The sequence below is a fragment of the Epinephelus moara genome, chromosome 20, assembly GCF_006386435.1.
Source record: "Epinephelus moara isolate mb chromosome 20, YSFRI_EMoa_1.0, whole genome shotgun sequence".
Taxonomy (NCBI): Eukaryota; Metazoa; Chordata; class Actinopteri; order Perciformes; family Serranidae; genus Epinephelus; species Epinephelus moara.
The window spans coordinates 17079508-17097661 of NC_065525.1; the positions used below are offsets into that span (position 1 = coordinate 17079508).

Here is an 18154-nt window from a genome sequence, read left to right on the forward strand (position 1 = left end):
GAGACAGACCAGGTTAAGCGGCCGACCTCCGAAGCCCTCTCGCCTCTCCCCGCAGTTAGGGACCGTTCTCCAAGGTACCGCTGCTTCTCTTCTCAGTTTCTTTTCTGAAGTACACAGTAAACTCCATAGTTTTTAAAGAAAATAATGTGGGTGTGCACAGGTGCAAAGATGCATTCTGGGTGGGGCATGAGCGACCGGAGTGAAATTGGAGCGAGAGATAAGGCTCCGCTCCACCTTTTAAAAAAATAGCCGCTCCTCGCTCAACACAAAATCCTCCCGCTCCACTCACATGCTCTGATTGAAGCTGCAGTTGGCGACTTTTATAAAATGACTTTTGTTTTGCATATTTGCTGAAACTGTCACTATATCCTTACAGTGGCTGATGGGACGGATAATCTGTGAAACAAATCTTCTTCCTCCTCTTAGTGCTTCTGATGGTAGTTGCAAGAAACCACCACATGAAAACAACCTATTAGAGACGAGGAGTCTTTAATGCAGCTGCTCATTAACTCTGGTAAATTGTCAACTAGGCAGCACTGATTAAACATGAATCAATTTTCTGTTACTTCAGTGTCTTTTTCTCACCTCAAATGTTTTCAGAAACATAATTTTGTGGACTGTTCTGGTGTAAAATGAAAAAGCTTGTGACCCGGCTGCAACTTTTACAACAGCCGAGCAAAAACCAAACACCACCCATTGGCCGGAGCAGTGATTCACATGACTGAATGCTGCATTAGAGAGTTTTCGGTTCTGATGCAGTGGTGGATTCAAGTGATTGCCATCAGAGGCAGTAGAAAGAGGAGGAGGAATATTATTTTTTCACTGACTATCTGTCTGTACTTCTTTTAGAATATAGTCTATAAAGACAAAAAGTTCTTTTCATAAAAGTTAACAACTGTAGCTTTAAGTTATATTTTGTTCCCTGTCACAAAGTTTAATACAGTCTCTCCACTTTATATCTTTAACACTTCTTTTGTGAAACAATGTTGGTGCTGTCAGAGAGGTGTTAATTAAACCCAGTGCTTCTTTAAGGCTGCTGTTTGGTGGTGCTGTTTTGATTTGCATTACTGTTTACTGTGAGGTGTTTCCAATAATGTTTCTCCTCCGTGTATGTGATGGAGGTGTTAGACACCTTTCGTGATAAGGGTCACACAGTGGCTCAGTGGTTAGCACTGCTGTCATTTCAAACCTGATGTCCAGCTCGGGTGTTTCTCTGCGGAGTTTACATGTTGTCCCTCTGTCTTTATGGGTTTCCTCTTATAGTCAGAAGACATGCAGATTTAGTGAACTGGAAACTCTAAATTGTTTAATACTTGCTGTCTTGGGAGTTCTCCTGGCTCCTGTCCAACAAATGCTGGGATACTTGAGCCCTCTAAGACTCTAAGTTGGTGAAGAAAGTGGGTGGATGGATGCTGCTCAATACAACAGCAGCCAGGATTTGGTGGTTTGATGAAGTGAAGTGAAATCTAGTTTGGACAAAAGCGATGCAATCAAAATGTAATAGCTGCCATTTGAAAAATCAAACAACGCTGCCTCCTATAAAAAGAAATATTGACATATTTTCACATCCTCTTTTGCAATATTGACACATGGGCTAGTTTGCAATACAGCTCCTCTAAATTTGTAGATAATGTAGAAGAGGTTTGGTACAGAATTGAGGAGGCAAATGAAACTGCTTTTGTTTGTGCTGTGTCAGAGAGGTGTACATAATATTTTTGGTTCTCTCTTTTTGCACGCTGATCTCCTCCCAAGGCGGTGTTCTTCCAGTCTTATTAATTTAATCCAAACTGGAGATGCTCCTGCGTCACATATTATTTCTCCTCCTCCCTCCTTCTTTTTTTCCCTCTCCCTCCGTCTCACTTTCGGAGCACGTGTCAGGGGTCGGAGGTGAAGGGCCTCCTGCACAGGGTCATTGTTTTCCAGTGTTTGGAAGGTTACAGACATTCGTCACTGCTGCATGTGCGTCCGGTGTGAACGCAACCCCACTTCCTTCCGGCAGGAGCGAAGGATGAGAGAGATTGAGAGATCCCAGTGGAGAGGTGGGGGGGTGGGGCATTTAGAGGAGAACCCGGAGGCAGCGGGTCATTCCCATTCGACTGTGAACGAGGCGACATCCCGACCCCTGCGGGGGTGAAAGCACTGCACTTCATGGGAAGCTAGTTTCACTCTGAGTGTGTGAGAAGAAACGTCCTCCTTCCGTCTCGTTTGAACCCTAGGTAGAAAGAAATAGTGTGTGTGTGTTTGTTTGAGTGAGTGACGTTCACAGTGACACTATGTTTTATATGAAGGCCGAGGTTCAGCGTGAGCTCAGATGGAAAGATAGGAACATTCACGTCTGTTCTCACAGTTCTGAGTGGTTCAGTCTTGTTCACAGTGATGCACGTGCACACACACTCACTGTGAAAATGTCCTGGGAGTGTTTGCTGCACCATGACGGCCCAGATGTTTTCTCTGATCATTGCTAACTCACTGAACCAAGCTGCTGTGTTGTTTGTGAAGGTAATATATTTCGGATGTCATGCTATAAATTAATATAAGGAAGCTCTTCCAGTCTGCCTTGGAAAAATCTTTTTATCTCTCAAAATTATTTCTTATGACTTGGCATTTTCTTTTGTCATTTGAAGTCATTTGAAAACCCTCAGCTTTTTTTTCTCTTGCTGTTTAATCCCCGTCCTCTGCACCACCGCCATGGTTTTCCTGCATCATGAGTTACAGAGAAGTTAAACATGACTGACTGAGCTCCACTGTGAAATTCACCATTAATCACCACATCCCATGATGCAGCAGCAGCAGCAGCAGCAGTGGGGAGGATGGAAGTCCTTAACCTGACCTCATTTTGCAGGTTTCTTATGCAGTGATGGAACGACTTGAGTTAATGATGTGTCAATTCAGCTGTTATGTACAAGCAATTACTTCCTCTTGCCCTGTTAGCAGGCTGTATTGTCTAACCCAGTTTTTGTTCTTTCTCTTGTTGTGCTGCCAGTTGAGCTCCTCGGAGAAATGGCTGTGCATAATGTTTGGTGCAAAGAAGAAACAAACACATTTACTCCTAGCTTCAACATGAGTTTGAGCCTCATGTAAAAATGTAAATGTTTCCCAAATAGATAATTTATATTTGGGATTTAAAATTTAAGAATCCAAATCCTTTAACCTCTTCTACTCCACCATTCCCTACCATTTTTGCCTTTTTTAGGGAAGACAGTGGATCTTTAGGGGGAGATAGTGGGTCAGCGGTATTTGCCATCTGAACATCTAAGAACCTGAAGATAAATTTGAGATGCAGCTCAGCACCGTGTGTCAAGTTTCTAGTTATAAATCTATAATGAACATTGTGTTTTGTTAAGTGTCTATTCAAATTTTAAAGGTTAAGAGTGACTAAGGGCTTAGAACATTATGATGAAACTATATGATGTCTTTTATCTTGCCCATCTGTGTCTCATAAGTACTTGCAGATTCAGAGTCTAATATAATGCCAGTATTTTCACTCTAGCTTTAAAACTTAGCCTGCTCCAGTCTCTGAAAGACACTAATGTCGGCAGAGGGTTGCTGTGTCCACGCAGAGCGCAAGAGGTTAAAGTAGACAAAATTGCTAATGAGTCACTACTGATTAGCTGAATTCAGCATCTGTCCCCTCTTTCTTTTTTACCATCCCTCAGAGGCCTCAGGGCACAGCACCCCAGGGCCCAAAGTTGATCTGGGAAGCCTTGAGGAAAGCATTCGGCAGACCCCTCATCCTCAGCATCACATTCCGTTTCCTGGCCGACCTGCTTGGCTTCGCCGGCCCACTGTGCATCTCCGGCATCGTCCATCACATCAGCAAGGACAACCGCACCATTCAGCAGCCGGTGAGGGGTCAACCACACTGCCATACACCTACTAGGGTAGCGTAGCCTGACATGATGTAAGGAATTAAACTCTGTCCTTAGAAAGCAAATGTAGCTGCGGAATTTGTTTCTCATTTTCACTGGATAATTCAAAGGATCCAATGTTATCTTCTTTATGGCTAGTGATTTGTGATTCCCTGAAAAACAGCTATGGTATACGGTCATAAGCTCCAGAGCTAGTGAGTAAACCTCGAGTTTGCCATGTCACACCATTTTTTAAAGTTACTCTGAAGATATTTAATGTGATTACAGCCTTCTTAAAATTATTTAGTGAAAAATGGAACAACCCTGTCTAATTTTGGTTTTGTAAATTTTGTAAATTTCTCCAAAATCTAGCTGTCAAATTTTGTATTATTATTAATACAATATTAATTATTATTATTATTATTATTATTATCTTGTGCAAAACTAACCAGGCTTAACCTGCTTGTCTAGACGTTCTCTCTCCTCAGCTGCAGTTTTCTTACATCTCCTCCTTCAACAGCTTCAGTTTTACTCTCTTTTTGCCTGATTAGTGTATCCCTACATTATTTCATAAAGGCCTTGGAAACCTGATTTCACATCTAAGCAGCACTAACAGTGAAGTTTGGAGAAAAAGCAATGCATAGTTATCATATATGAAGAGCTTCATCAGGACTGTGTGTGTGTGTGTGTGTGTGTGTGTGTGTGTGTGTGTGTGTGTGTGTGTGTGTGTGTGTGCTTTGATCAAATTTGACTGAGAGTGTTGACAGCATAAGCAAACACCCACTTCAAACCAGTGAGAGGAGCACAGACTGAAATCTCTCATGTGAAATAAACAAAAACTGCACAACACTGCAGAAAACTGTGTTCATGTAAGAGCCCAAAGCTTGACATAAAAATGAATTCTGAAAACTAATTGTTTTCAAGGCCTTTGATATTCCTTTGCAAATGGTAATCATAATTTATTCATCTAGCTTTACAAACGAAGGAATAATGACAGTGACACCTCCTGACAGAATGTATCTTGGCTCTGATGCTGTTGTCTGTTTTCACACGGATATCACATCAGAGAGTCTCACCTATCAGTACAGCTGGCAGAGACACCAGTTACCTGCAGTAACCCATTTTTATCTGCATTTATTTGTGAGCCTTTACACTTGTGTGCTGCAGTGGGAACGTGCAAAGATAACCAGTGAAGTCTAGACATTGGTTGCCACGGGAGTTCTGAGTAAAAGCTAATTCTTTCCAAGAAAGCACAGAGATGTTGTTGGAAATAAACAGAGAGCTGAGATGATGATTCAGAAACAGACAGGTTCAGCAGACGTGACGGAGACGTCACATGGCTTCTTCCTGCCTCTCAAAGGTCACGGTTACAGTTTGATGGGACATTTACGATGCCCTCTCTCCCCGGTGCACCTGCCTCCAATGGTGTACTAATTTAGTCCTCGTCAAATATTTATGAGACTTATTGCTGGCGGAGCTGTCTCGGTTTCTTAGATTCCACACAGGGCAGAATGACACTCAGGCATCCTTCCGCATGAACAACTCTGCAGTTATTTGTTTGAAAGTCACATCCATACAAGCTGGTGGAGCATCCAGATTTAATTGGAAAATGGTTAAAAGATTCGCCAGGCACTCAGAGTAAATGCTTTCGAGAGCGCATCAGTTTGGAGAGAGAAGTGAAAATAGGTTTGTGAAATCGTGACTGTTTGAGTCAGTGATGTTTCTGGGTCTTATGGAGAGAGTGAGAAATGTGTTTTTGGCAGCGTGATGAGAAAGAGAGACCAGATAAATTTTACGGATGAGTGGATTCAGAGTTGAGACACATCAATAAATGTTAATTCTTCCTGAGCGAATGATGCCTGATTGAGTAATTAATTAATCACTGAAGGAGAATCTGTATCTGCTCCTATAGCTGAGTCAATCTTTGGTTTCTGGCTTGCACTCCACATATCAGCTGTGTGATACACTATTATCTCTGCTCTCTGATGAGGACTCCACTGCACTTTAGTGTAATTGGGGTTTCATGTGCAAAGCTGCAGCCCTACTGTGAAATGGAAAAGATACATTTGAAATGGATCAGTCACTCTCCACTTTTGAGAAAGTAAACAGGAACTGTTTTAGTTCAAAGTCATCACTGACACTACCTTGAGTCGAATCAAATTCTGCAGAGTTCAGCCTGTGTGATTGACCTTGCTGACGTCCCTGCCTGTCTAACAATGATAAACCGGTCGATAGCTCTATCTCCTCCTCTTATAACCTGTCCGTTCTTCCAGATGAGGTTGCTGGGGGTCTATTTCATTTCCTCCAAGGAGTTTCTGGAGAATGCATATGTGCTGGCTGTGCTGCTCTTCTTTGCCCTGCTCCTGCAAAGGACCTTCCTCCAGGCCTCCTACTATGTGGCTATTGAAACAGGCATCAACCTGCGTGGCGCCATACAGGTACATGAAATTCTCCATGAAACACGTGACTAAGAGGTTTTACTGTTTGTGGACATGGGTCTGAATGTGACTGTTCTTTCTCCAGACAAAAATCTACAACAAGATCATGCGTCTGTGCACTTCCAACATGTCCATGGGGGAGTTAACTGTCGCTCAGATTTGTAACCTGGTTGCCATAGATACCAACCAGCTCATGTGGTTCTTCTTTCTCTGTCCTAACCTGTGGGCAATGCCAGTACAGGTAAGAAACATGTTTGATCTACTCTATTAGAGGGATAGTTAGGATATTTTAAAGTGGGATTATATGAGGTACTTATCCACAGTCAGTGTATCACATACAGTAGCTGTTGGTCGACATGCCCCCAGTTTGGAGAAGCAGGTAGGAGTACTAACATGGAAGCAAAGCAATGTACTTCTGTGGAGGGGAGGCAGCAGCAAAATGTTTTTAGCCATTTAAAAAAAGGACATCAATATCAGTTCAAGTGTATGCTATATTTAGAATATTTTCACCGCTTTACCTTGTCCCAGACAGCTCATATTGGCAGGGAAGCCATCCCTCCAGTCCCTCCAGGATTTTGTGAGCTGTTTTTGGGATTGTTGTGGCTTGAATTGTCTTATTTCATGCAGCTTTTCAAAAAAAAATTGAAATGCATGTTCCAATGGTCATAGCCTTTTATGTCTCTTGCAAAAATATTGGGTGGCTGAAAGCAGGGGAAGGGGGTTATTACTGACAATGAGGTGTTGCTGCGTTTGATGCAACGCTGAAGGACCTTCTCTGTGAGCTGCTCTCCTCCAGCTCTTTCTGCCTGGTTAGCACAAGCTAACACAACACAACTTGATCTCATCCCTACTCGTCATATTTTGTTGCTTGGGCAAAAGGGCCTCACCAGTGGTCAGCATCCGACACCGAAACGGTGTGACTCTGTCCTTAAACCTGTTCATAACTATTAGGTAACGTTAGCCATGTGAGGCTAACAGTTAGCCCTGCCACTGTGTGTGTGTGTGTGTGTGTGTGTGTGTGAACTTTGTCCTAGGCACAGAGCTCAAGTCTCATTATAAACAGAGAAAGAGAGGGCTGAGCGAATCCATATGCTGCACATAGCTCTACAATGAAATGAGATTTTAACCGTTTTGAATAGTAAAATTTGTGGTAAGGTTGCGGTCATTGGAAAAAAATCCAAGTTTGTGCAGAATTCACGAGGACTGGCTGAATTTGCATTAATTGTTGCAAACTCAACATCGCAACATCCTGGAGGGACTGCTCTTTGCTCCCGTCAAAGCCACCAGACTCCATTGAGAAAATTAGTGATTTTAGTTCACTGATCACGGGGGCTACTGGTCTACTGCTGCCTTGATCAGTCAGTTTGTCTGTGCTATATTGTGACTTTTGTGAATCCAAGCTTACCCTTTTAAACGTAGAAGTCACACAGTAACACAAACGATCTAACTGATCGAGGCAGCAGACCAGCAGCTCCTGTTTTCAGTGATATTAAATTATTGTTTTCCTCAATGAAGTCTGGCTTTGAAGAGAGCGATATAACAGCTACAGTTACAAACTGTTGTCTGGCCGCAAGATAAAGCAGTGAAAATATTCTAAATGGAACAGACACTTACACGGATCATGATTTTTTTTTTTGGTTGGACTTTTATTAGGTGGCCAAAATAAGTTTTGCTGCTGCCCCTGTCCGTAGCAGTACATTACCTAGTTTCCGTGTCGCTGCTCCTGCCTTATTCTCCAAACTGGGAGTGTGCTGACTGACATCTTCTGTATGTGACACACTGATTATGGAAACGTACAACCCCACCTCTAAGAATCTGAACTATCCCTTTAAGTAGTGAGTTCTTGCAGTGCTCCTGTGTTATCTTTGTAAGTGCCTTAACCTGGACTTGTAGTTACCTTTTTGAGTAGGCGCATGTCATCTACGTGCAAAGGCTTCAGAGCTATAGCGTAATCCCTTAGGACAAAACAACTATGAATTAAGTTTTACACTGTAATGCAAAGTATTACGTAGTATAATGTTGTTGTTTGTGCTATTTTGTTGTGTTGCTCTACTTTGTTTTGTGTATTGTTGCACTTTTTTCTTTGTGTGAAACTTTTCAAAGGTGTCTGCTACACTGCTCTTTTTTTAGACTGTACTGTTGTGTGCTGAGTTGTGCTATATGTTGTCTTTTTCATTGTATGCGGTACATTGTCTTTTCTCATCAGGCTTGTGGTCAAAGGCAAAGCTCGCTTTATGATCATGTGGGAAATACTGGATTGTATACAGAGGTGTGAAGGCTGAGAAAGGAAGGTCAGGTGTAGCCCCTGAGGGAGTTAGAAAAGATTCACAGTGAACGTGCGCTGTCGACTGCAAGCGTGCGACCTTCACGCTTTGTAATGCTGTCCTTTGAGAGGATTGTGTAATTCATCACACACAATACAGTACAATCAATGTTGTTAGGCGTATGCTATTAAGTCCTCAGGAGAAATTAGAGTTGAAACCAACTATCCTGGCAAATCATAAGAATACTATTTCAACAAACCCTAGAGGTCAATTAGTTTCTCAAGAAAATCCAGTGCCCAAGGAAACCTGCTGGATGTACTTCTGTGTTTTTGAGACTGGAGTTTATTGTGTGTTTTCATTATTTCTCGCTATTTCTTTCACTCTGTTCAAGATATTGTCATATTCACCTGCTTCTTCTTTCTTCCCTCCAGCCCTTCATCGTTTCATCCATGTCAAATGTAAAATCCGTTTTGCCTGGAATAGAAAAGTTACACACATTGCCACATTTACATTTACATGCTGCTGCTGCATATTGTTCATTTATGTACACTCCATGCCAGTGGAGGTGCACGGAAATCAAAGCTTTGGGGAACCAGAAAAAGCTGTTGCAACTCAGAGGAACAACAATAGCTGTGGTGAAAGAGCGACAAAGATGTGTTTGGAATACTGATTAACCAGAAGACTTTACAGAATAGAGTCATCAGAGAGGAAAGTGAGGTGATCTGGACACAAAAACACAATAAGCCACGAGATATTGTCGACTCAGACAGTTGTACAGCGGTTTTCATTTTGTATGAATGTGTTTTTTGCAGCTGGCATTATAATTATCAGTTCAATTCAATTTTATTTATAAAGCCCAATATCACAAATCACAGTTTGCCTCACAGTTCTCTAATGCTTTATTGAGGCACTATTACACTGATTCTCTCCTGTGCCTGATATTTCTTCTGGCTTATTATGGCCTTTGTTGGCACCGTGTGCTGTGCCTGAAGGAAAGTATCCTCTTATCTTTTTATGGCAGGAGGCACTGTCCATGAAAATTTCTCTCTTGCATGAAAAAGCTTAAGAAGGACTTATTATTCTGACACACCAAAAAAGATGACAGAGACAAAAATACAAGGATGAATCTAACACAGTTTGCAAACGATTTGTTAACAAAGAATCGTACATCCAGGATTCAGCATTCACAGATGTTTTTCAACTGACACCATTACCTATTTTATCAGTAATAGTTCTTTAATATGCATTTTAGTTTGCCTTAACCTATTCCTTATTGTATTTTCAGTGATAACATTTTTGAAGACAGCTTAAAGGCATAAACCATAGACTGTATGTAGATAGAAAGATGGTCGACGTGTCACCTTTTCTGCTTCATGTGTCTGCAAAAATATGAAAATGTTATTCTTATGAACAAAAAGACAGTCACAGCAGGTCGTAAACAGGCTGTGTTACACTATTCAGCAGCAGTATAAACATGCTGATGGTTCCTCTGAGGTATGAGCTGCATTAGTATTCTCCATCTGTGCCTACCTGTCTGCCCCAGACTGTGAATCAGTCCATTGTGCTCGATTTTTACAGCCTCCCGCCCTGATGGGCTTTTGAAGTTTGCCGGTGATCTCAGATATGTCAGCTGATTTTTAATGGCTTTTTAATAGCAGGACCCTGGAACAGACGCAGCTAAATGAAATTCAGCTGTCATTCATTTTTATTATTTACAGCTTTTCCCACTGTAACATGCCCAAATCTTTGCTGTGAAAAAGGACTATCGCATGACCTGCTGATTTATAACATATTGAAGCATATCTTCTTCATCAGTGAAGTAAATAGATCTCTTTTTTTGTTTGTTTGTAAAAGCAGGCATTTTGACTTGTCATAGCAGAGAAAGCACAGGTGAAATGACTTAATTCACCATGCCAGTGAGCCAGCATGCACAACACCAGGATCCTGAAACTAGCTCACTTAAATGTAGAGCAGTTGTTTATAATGTTATGTTTCACTTGTTTTTATCCTGCTATGACGTGCCAAAATGTCTGCTGTGGAAAAGTTTTTTCTAACGCTCAGCAGACTTGAACTGACAGCTAATTTAACTCATGCACTGTGTAAACAAATACACACAACTCTTTTGCTCAAAGTTTTAAAGCGATATTTAAATGTTCATTGTATTTAAAGCTGCTGCAGTTAAAGGTGTGGTATGTAATTCTGGAGAAATACAGTCCATTGTTGAGTCTCATTTCCAGGTTGTCAGAAACCTACACTTTGGGTTGCTGCTTCAGTCGTCGATATTTGACCCATAAAGCTCAAATATCAACTATCTTTCCCCAAACTGAACCTTTAATCAGGAAATATAGGGTTCACAGTTGCTTATTGATTTGCTTTTATACAAGATAATGACCTATTACATAAACTTGAATAAGGGTATCTAGAGAAGATTGTTGTGCCTGTCCTGTTTTAGCCATGCTAGTGGTATGACTAGTGATGACAGTTTTGGCCCTGTCAGTTCACCACTTTAGCCCAGACTAAAATATCTCACCAGCTATTGGATGGATTACCACAAAATGTTGGCACAGATAATCGTATTCCCCTCAGCATGAACTGAAATGGTTGTGGTGATCCTTAAAGTTTTCATATAGTGCCACCAGCAGGTCAAAGTATTGACTTATCCTGTAAAATGTCTCAACATCTACAAGATAGATTGGCACAAACTTTGTATAAACACTCATGATTCCTAAAGAATGAATCCCAATGAGTTTAGTGATTTGCTTTTTTTTTTTTTTTTTTTACTAGGGCCATTATCAGGACCATTTTAGAAGGGACATTGAGCTAAATATAGCCGCTACCATGGCTTTAGACACTTAGTCCTGGTAGATATTGCATAAAGTGACCATGGAGTATGTTATTGTATGTAGTGTGAAGCTTTTTACAACACACTAACATATGATAAGACTCATGTTAGACGCTAGAGATTGGCAGCTCCACAGCTATACAATGCCATGGTAAATGCCATGGTTGCATACGGCTCATACCCGGGAGGCAGCCACTGTAAAAAAAAAAAAGTGTTACTTTTTTTTTTTAGAGTTATCATAAAGGAACTCGAATCATATTCTGCTTTTTCCTCACCCGCCTCGTCCCCAGTGGGACGCATTATCCTGCGACAGATAAAGGAGAGGGTAATGTGACACATTTCCATCTGGCTTCGTGTATCCTGGGGATTCTTGAATCCAGCAGAAGCTCAGTGTGACGCCAAAGACGGTGGGTGGCTGGAGAGGAGCCAAGGACAGGGAGAAACATGACTCATCTCTATTGTAAACCTAGAGAGAGACAGTTACTGTATGTGGAGGATGGAAATTCATAAATATTAGTGTTTGAACATTCTTAATTCTTCAGTGTGAAATAAATAATCATGTCTCTTCAAAGGCCACTGTCATTCTCCCAGCATTTGCTTTGCAGGTATCAGAAATCACAGTTTTAAGATGCATGTCATGTGCATGATATATTATTGCATCCATAGTGATGTCCTTATTATGCTCAAGGTCAATGTTCCTCACGACACGGTGCACTATGGTACGGTCAGTGGGGAGCACTGTGTCTTTAGAAATCTTTTATTCCTCATTTTTGTCTCCACAAGGTTAACACAGTATTTTCTTTCTTTCTTTCTTTCTTTCTTTCTTTCTTTCTTTCTTTCTTTCTCTGTACCCTCCACTCTCAGATTATTGTGGGAGTGATCCTGCTCTACTACCTCTTGGGAATCAGTGCCTTGATTGGAGCGACCGTCATTGCTGTGTTAGCTCCTGTACAATACTTTGTGGCCACTAAGCTGTCCCAAACTCAAAAGAGCACCCTGGTGAGTTTTTTTTTTTGGCTCTTCTACAAAGATGCAGTACTGCTTGTGACTATTTTGATCTATTAATAGCCATCCCAGTGGCTATGGAAGGCAAAGTCTAATGGTCAGGCAGGCGGTGGATTGGTCTGTCCACCACTTTGGTCCAGACTGAAATATCTCAATAAGTATTGGATGTCTTGCCATGACATTTTGTACAGACATTCATAGTCCCCCAAGGCCACCATTAGTTCTTGTAAGAAATGTCTTGACAACTGCTGGAAGGATTTGTATGAACCTTTGTGCAGACACTCATGGTGACCAAAGGAAGTATCCCAGTGACTTTGATGATCCCCTGACTTTTCATCTACTACTGACAGGTCAAGGTTTTCACTTTTCCTACTTTTTGATCAGGGTTGGAAATAAGCACCAGCCTCCAGCCAAATGCTGGTAAAATGTGTAAGTGCTAGATTTGCTTTATTTACCAGCCAAAAAAACAATGGTAACCTAGAAAGTGGCTGGTGGATTTTGGAATTCACCAGCCACAGTGGGATGTGGACAAAAAGTTAATTTTCAACCCTGCTTTGGATTGCTTTGCAATGAGCATTGCAGCATCACAGAGCTGCTAGCATTGCTTCCAAACTATTGTGTTATAATCATGCTGGAAACAAAGAATTTTAGAAACCTATTATTCCTTTGCATCACAGTCACATAAGCATAGCGTTAGTTCAGGCAGGACACAATGTCAAGCTCAGCTCACATCCCAGGTACATCAGCTGATCTCAAACAGCCCAATCAACTGAAGGAGCAGCTGACTGATGGAAGGGAGTCAGCTGATAGATCACATGATTCATTTCAATACAACCAGTTGGCAAATCTCATTCAGGGCGCCCTATTTAAACTGCTCTGACCTGCCTTCTGTTGCTGTTTCCTCTGCAAGTCGCTTTGCAACCCACCTCCACCCCAGCTCCTCCTTTTCTTGTTGTGTCTTATCATTGTCATTTCTTTTTGTTATTGATGCTGCTCTGCTCTACCTGCCTCAGGCATTTTATGTAGGCACATGAAAGGGCAGGGAGGTTAGCGCTCTCAGACTCAGGCTTTCCTTGTATGCCCATGGAAGGGCAGAGAAGAGTGCTCTCTCTGCCTTAAGGCTTTCCACGTAGGCGTGTGCAAGGGTGGAGAGGTGCACTGTCTTCACCTTAGGCTTTCTGGGTAGGCGGCTGGAAGAGCAAAGAGGTATGCTCTCTCCGCCTCAGGCTTTCTGGGTAGGCGTGTGGAAGGGCAGAGAGGTGTGCTCTCTCCGCCTTAGGCTTTCTGCATAGGCCTTGGAAAGGCAGAGAGGCCCCAGAACAGAGCCATATCACCAAATATAATACTGAAATGAAAATAAAGTTGTCTTTGACTAAAGTGGTCCTGACTAAACTAACAGTAGTGCTTAGTTTTGCCAGAGTGTCTGGTTACCAACAATTCTCTTCAAATTTTGAAATTAAATGCAATCAGTGTCTTCAGTGTGTGTGGCCTCTGAGCTCTGAGAGATCATGAAGAACTTTGCAAACAGAGTTGGTCAATATTGGCTTGTCCACATCATACCAGGTAATGAGGTGGATGTAATGATGGTGTTGAATCATGACGTCACAGGCTTCTCTTGCTCTCAGATACATACACACACACACACACACACACACATACCCCTAAGTGGACACCTCAAAACATAATTATAATTTGTTTTATGGGATAGAAAAAAAACAATAAAATGTTTTCAGTCACACAAGCTATTCTCATCTTGCCTTAAGCCTTTGTGCTGCTTCCAATTGCTATAAAAGCTGCTATAAAATAAGTCTTATTGATTGTAATGATGCTGTTTCCTGCAGTCTCTGATACATGGAACATGATTTTTATATAAGAGAAAAACACTATTCTTTTATGGCTCAGATGCTTGTATCGGCAATTGAATCCAGGGAGTCCAGGTGATTACTCCCGTGTCGCCCTCTGGCTGCACCTCTTACAGTTGATCTGCCCCTGATGTGTTGGATTACGGTTCTTTAATCAAAGTCTCCCCTTCTTACTTGCAGGAATACTCCAGCGAACGTCTAAAGAAGACCAACGAGCTGCTGCGAGGCATCAAGCTGCTGAAGTTGTATGCTTGGGAACATATCTTCTGTGACAGTGTGGAGGAGACCAGAGACAAAGAGCTCACCAGCCTGCAGGCCTTCGCTCTTTACACATCTATATCCAGTAAGGCTTTCTGTTCCTTCTGCACACATTGAACTTTGCTCTCTGAATTTCATGAAATGCTGCAAAAAATTAATGTTTCTTCCTCAGAAAAAACATTCACAGAAAGGCACAAGGCTTTTCTCTACATCACTATTCACATGACTCATGTGTTTCTATTGTAAATCAAACTATATTGAACCCCATATATCCAGGCAACATCTATAATTCAGCACACAACTATAAAAATAACTGGATGTAAAGCTAACTAATGTTCTAGGCACAGCCCACTACCTAAGGCCTCACTGAAGTCATGCTTATTTGTTTTCTACGGATTGTCCTCCTTATCTTGTTCCAGGTGACCAGTGACTGCAGTCTGCCTGGCTCCAGTCCTGTAATAGACTGTGTCCGATCCAAAATCAATAACTGCAGATTTAAGAGGAGTGAGCGATCATAATTTCTTCCTTTATAAGAGAGTAATGAAACACAACAGTTTCATGACAGTAATAGAAAAGATTTATTCACCCTTAAGGGAGTAATCTCAAATATTTTCTTTTAAATAAATGTCTGTTCAGTCACTATTTCTCGTTGAATGAGATATTACAGTGATGATTGAGTCTTGCAGTTTTAGAAACTGGGTGCCTGTGGTGACATTCTTAGGAAAAATCACAAACAGTGCAGTTGGCAATGCATTTTCCATCACCCAGCAGTGGGTGCCCTGCCAAAGATGGTAGGCGGAGCTAATGAAACAGACATTACACAACACTCTTCAACTCACTTGTGTGTAAAGCAGCGTACTGTTTACTGTTGCTCTGTGGCACATGAAGCAAAAAAAGTTAAAAATGATACAGATTTTCAGCATCACTGGGCCCATAGAGCAAATGCACAAGAGACTTTAGCCAGCTGAGCGGCTATCTTCTGGTTTTGCTCAAAAAATGTATCCACTGATCTACAGATGTCTCTTTGACAATGTAAGTCTGTGGGGATAAAGTTTTATTGGGCCCCATCGCATCACATGACGGACTCGTAAGTTGTAATTCCATGGTTTGGCATTATGTCAAATTGGCTTCAAGGCCTGGCTCTGCTCTTTGGGGCTTGGTTTTTTCTTGTCACCACTCGTCCTTCGAAGTTGTATCTTTAGTGCAAAGCTGAGACTACACTGTCACTGCAGCAACAACCTTGTTCTTGTCTCGGCATCCATTAATTTTCTCGGTAATATTTCATGACATTTTGAATTTACTGCATAGATGAAAATGGCAGGTCACAGAAAATAATGGTCTGGGAAAAGATGATGAAGAGTAACAAATGTCCTCACACAGGATGTTGTGATTCTCTGGTATGCACTTGCAGACAGCCAGTCAGAAAGCACACGGCCATGTATTTTTGAGTCTGTCTTATTAGTTTTGAAAAGGTTTTATGAGAGCAAAAGTAAGGTAGCCAAGTAATGATTCAGTTCAAATGAAACACCAAATTTGTGAATTTTTAACAGAATATCTGAGTTGAAAAGAAGTCCCATAATATCTGTCCTACTTTTACACTTTTCAACATTGTTTATTTTCACTGGTAAAGTCCTGGAAAATACCTTCACATCCCCCTGTCTGTGTCTTTTCTGCTTTCAGTTTTCATGAATGCAGCTATTCCCATTGCAGCTGTATTGACGGTGAGTTTGAATTCTAGCTCTTTAATTCACCTAAATATAAAGGATCCAATATGCTTCGCTCAAGATGCTTACAGTTGAGTCTAGTTACGACTGAGCAGAGAGCATCCCGTTGACTTTCCCTCTGTGTGGAGGACAGAGCGGAGACAGTGTCTAGTGACATTTCACAGTGACACAGTATAGGGCTCTTTGACAGCACCACCCTAAATCCTGTCTGTATTTATAGAAGTCCTTCATGGTTGTGGACTTGAGCGGAGACAAATTGGAAAATGCAGACAGATACCAAGGAGAGGGACGATTATAAACGACAAAGATAGACAAGTGATTCATCTTTGATTCGATTTTATCGTGCTCCTCAAACTTAAAAGGACAACTCAGGTTCAACTTGATGCTGACAGCCAGAGGATGACTCCTGTTTCCCTTTGAAAAGGCCGTGAGTGACTATAAGCCAGTGCAGGGTTAAGGATGTAAATCCACCCCGTTGAGACCTCAAACCTCAGTCGTTCTGTCCTCCCTCTCACCCTGCAGACGTTTGTGGTTCATGTTCACATCTCCGAGGATGCTGATCTGTCCCCAGCTGTGGCCTTTGCCTCTCTGTCCCTCTTTCACATCCTGGTCACGCCCCTCTTCCTGCTCTCCAGTGTGGTGCGCTCCACCGTCAAGGCTCTTGTTAGGTGAGAAACTAAAATGTGTTTTTACAGCAGAGTGCAATGTCAAAATGTATCGTCTTCTGTTTATACTTTCTTTTTATTGTTTTTGACAAGAACAGACAAAACAAGGGACACAAGACAGAGTCATCGTAGGTGAGGTGAAATGACATCATGTAAAACAGAAATGAAAAGAAGCAGGGTTACAGTGCAGTATCAGGAACTGTGCTCGGTCCTTAATGTCCATGACTGCCCTTTAAAATCATGAAGGTCCTGATTTTCCATCACTGTAAGTCACAAAAAACCAGGGTATCTTCCATCTATTTAGAATCTACAGTCCACTTTGTTGGTACAGAGGGGAATAAAACAAAGTTATGCAAACAAAATAGATATATATATGACAAAAATATAACTTCAAATTCAACAGGAATTTTTCACATTTTTATGGCACGTGGATTATTTTTATCCATTCAGAGGTTCAGGTTTCTGGTTATTGCTTTTTTAATACCTGCTAATAGCACTAAGTAATAAATATCTCAGTAATAAATATCTGTCCTGCTGCTTAAGCCCGGTTGGCACATTTCCCAAATACGTAACACTGAAGTTAAAAACAAGCTCTGAGCCAATTATAAATCTGATCTCTCACATCTACCCAGTATGAAGAAATTTTTGGACACTCCTATAAAATATGAACAGAATTATCATCTTTTTATATAAATGACAATATAGTTGCATAATCTAAAGATAAACTATGAAAGACTGGTTTGTTTTTGACTGTTTATAGTTCAGGAAAGAAGGAGAAGATAGCTGCAGCAACAGAAACACTACTGGCAGTGATCAGAGTAGTAAAAGCAACATGATTAGATGAAACGCTCAACCTTTTCCTGCAGTAGATGGATCAGCTCAATTATCAGATCGGTCTTTGTTCATGTAACAAAGTGCCTCAGATCTCCTTTGTTTTAGTGCACTGGGATGTTGTGCTTATTTACCGCAGTAATTAGCTTCACGATTAGTTTGGCAGTCAAGACATCTGTTGTGATTAGTCCGCTGCAGATTGAGAGATCTGTCTCCCCCCACTACTGATGCTGCACAAGTCAACAACTCCTCATGTGTATGCCGCTTTGCTTATTATGTTGAGTGACAAAGCTGATGGGTACACTTCTTATATTTTTATAGATCTATGTAGGGCAAGTATGATACAAATGATGAAACCTTATTTTTTTAAGCTTACATGCTGTAGGGAGGGAGTGCTCTACTGCTCAAGATGTCTTA

The 18154-nt window shown here is 41.4% G+C and overlaps 1 protein-coding gene across 2 annotated transcripts in view; it reads left to right on the plus strand.

Annotated features, from left to right (window-relative positions):
• abcc8 (ATP-binding cassette, sub-family C (CFTR/MRP), member 8) overlaps window positions 1–18154 on the plus strand; it is an 80664-nt gene that overhangs the window by 18904 nt on the left and 43606 nt on the right. For both annotated transcript variants that reach the window (XM_050072181.1, XM_050072182.1), the window contains exons 7-13: window positions 3657–3845; window positions 6122–6286; window positions 6372–6527; window positions 12257–12391; window positions 14440–14602; window positions 16198–16238; window positions 16764–16909. In XM_050072181.1, the coding sequence (XP_049928138.1) occupies window positions 3657–3845; window positions 6122–6286; window positions 6372–6527; window positions 12257–12391; window positions 14440–14602; window positions 16198–16238; window positions 16764–16909 (995 nt within the window). The remainder of the gene's footprint in view (window positions 1–3656; window positions 3846–6121; window positions 6287–6371; window positions 6528–12256; window positions 12392–14439; window positions 14603–16197; window positions 16239–16763; window positions 16910–18154) is intronic.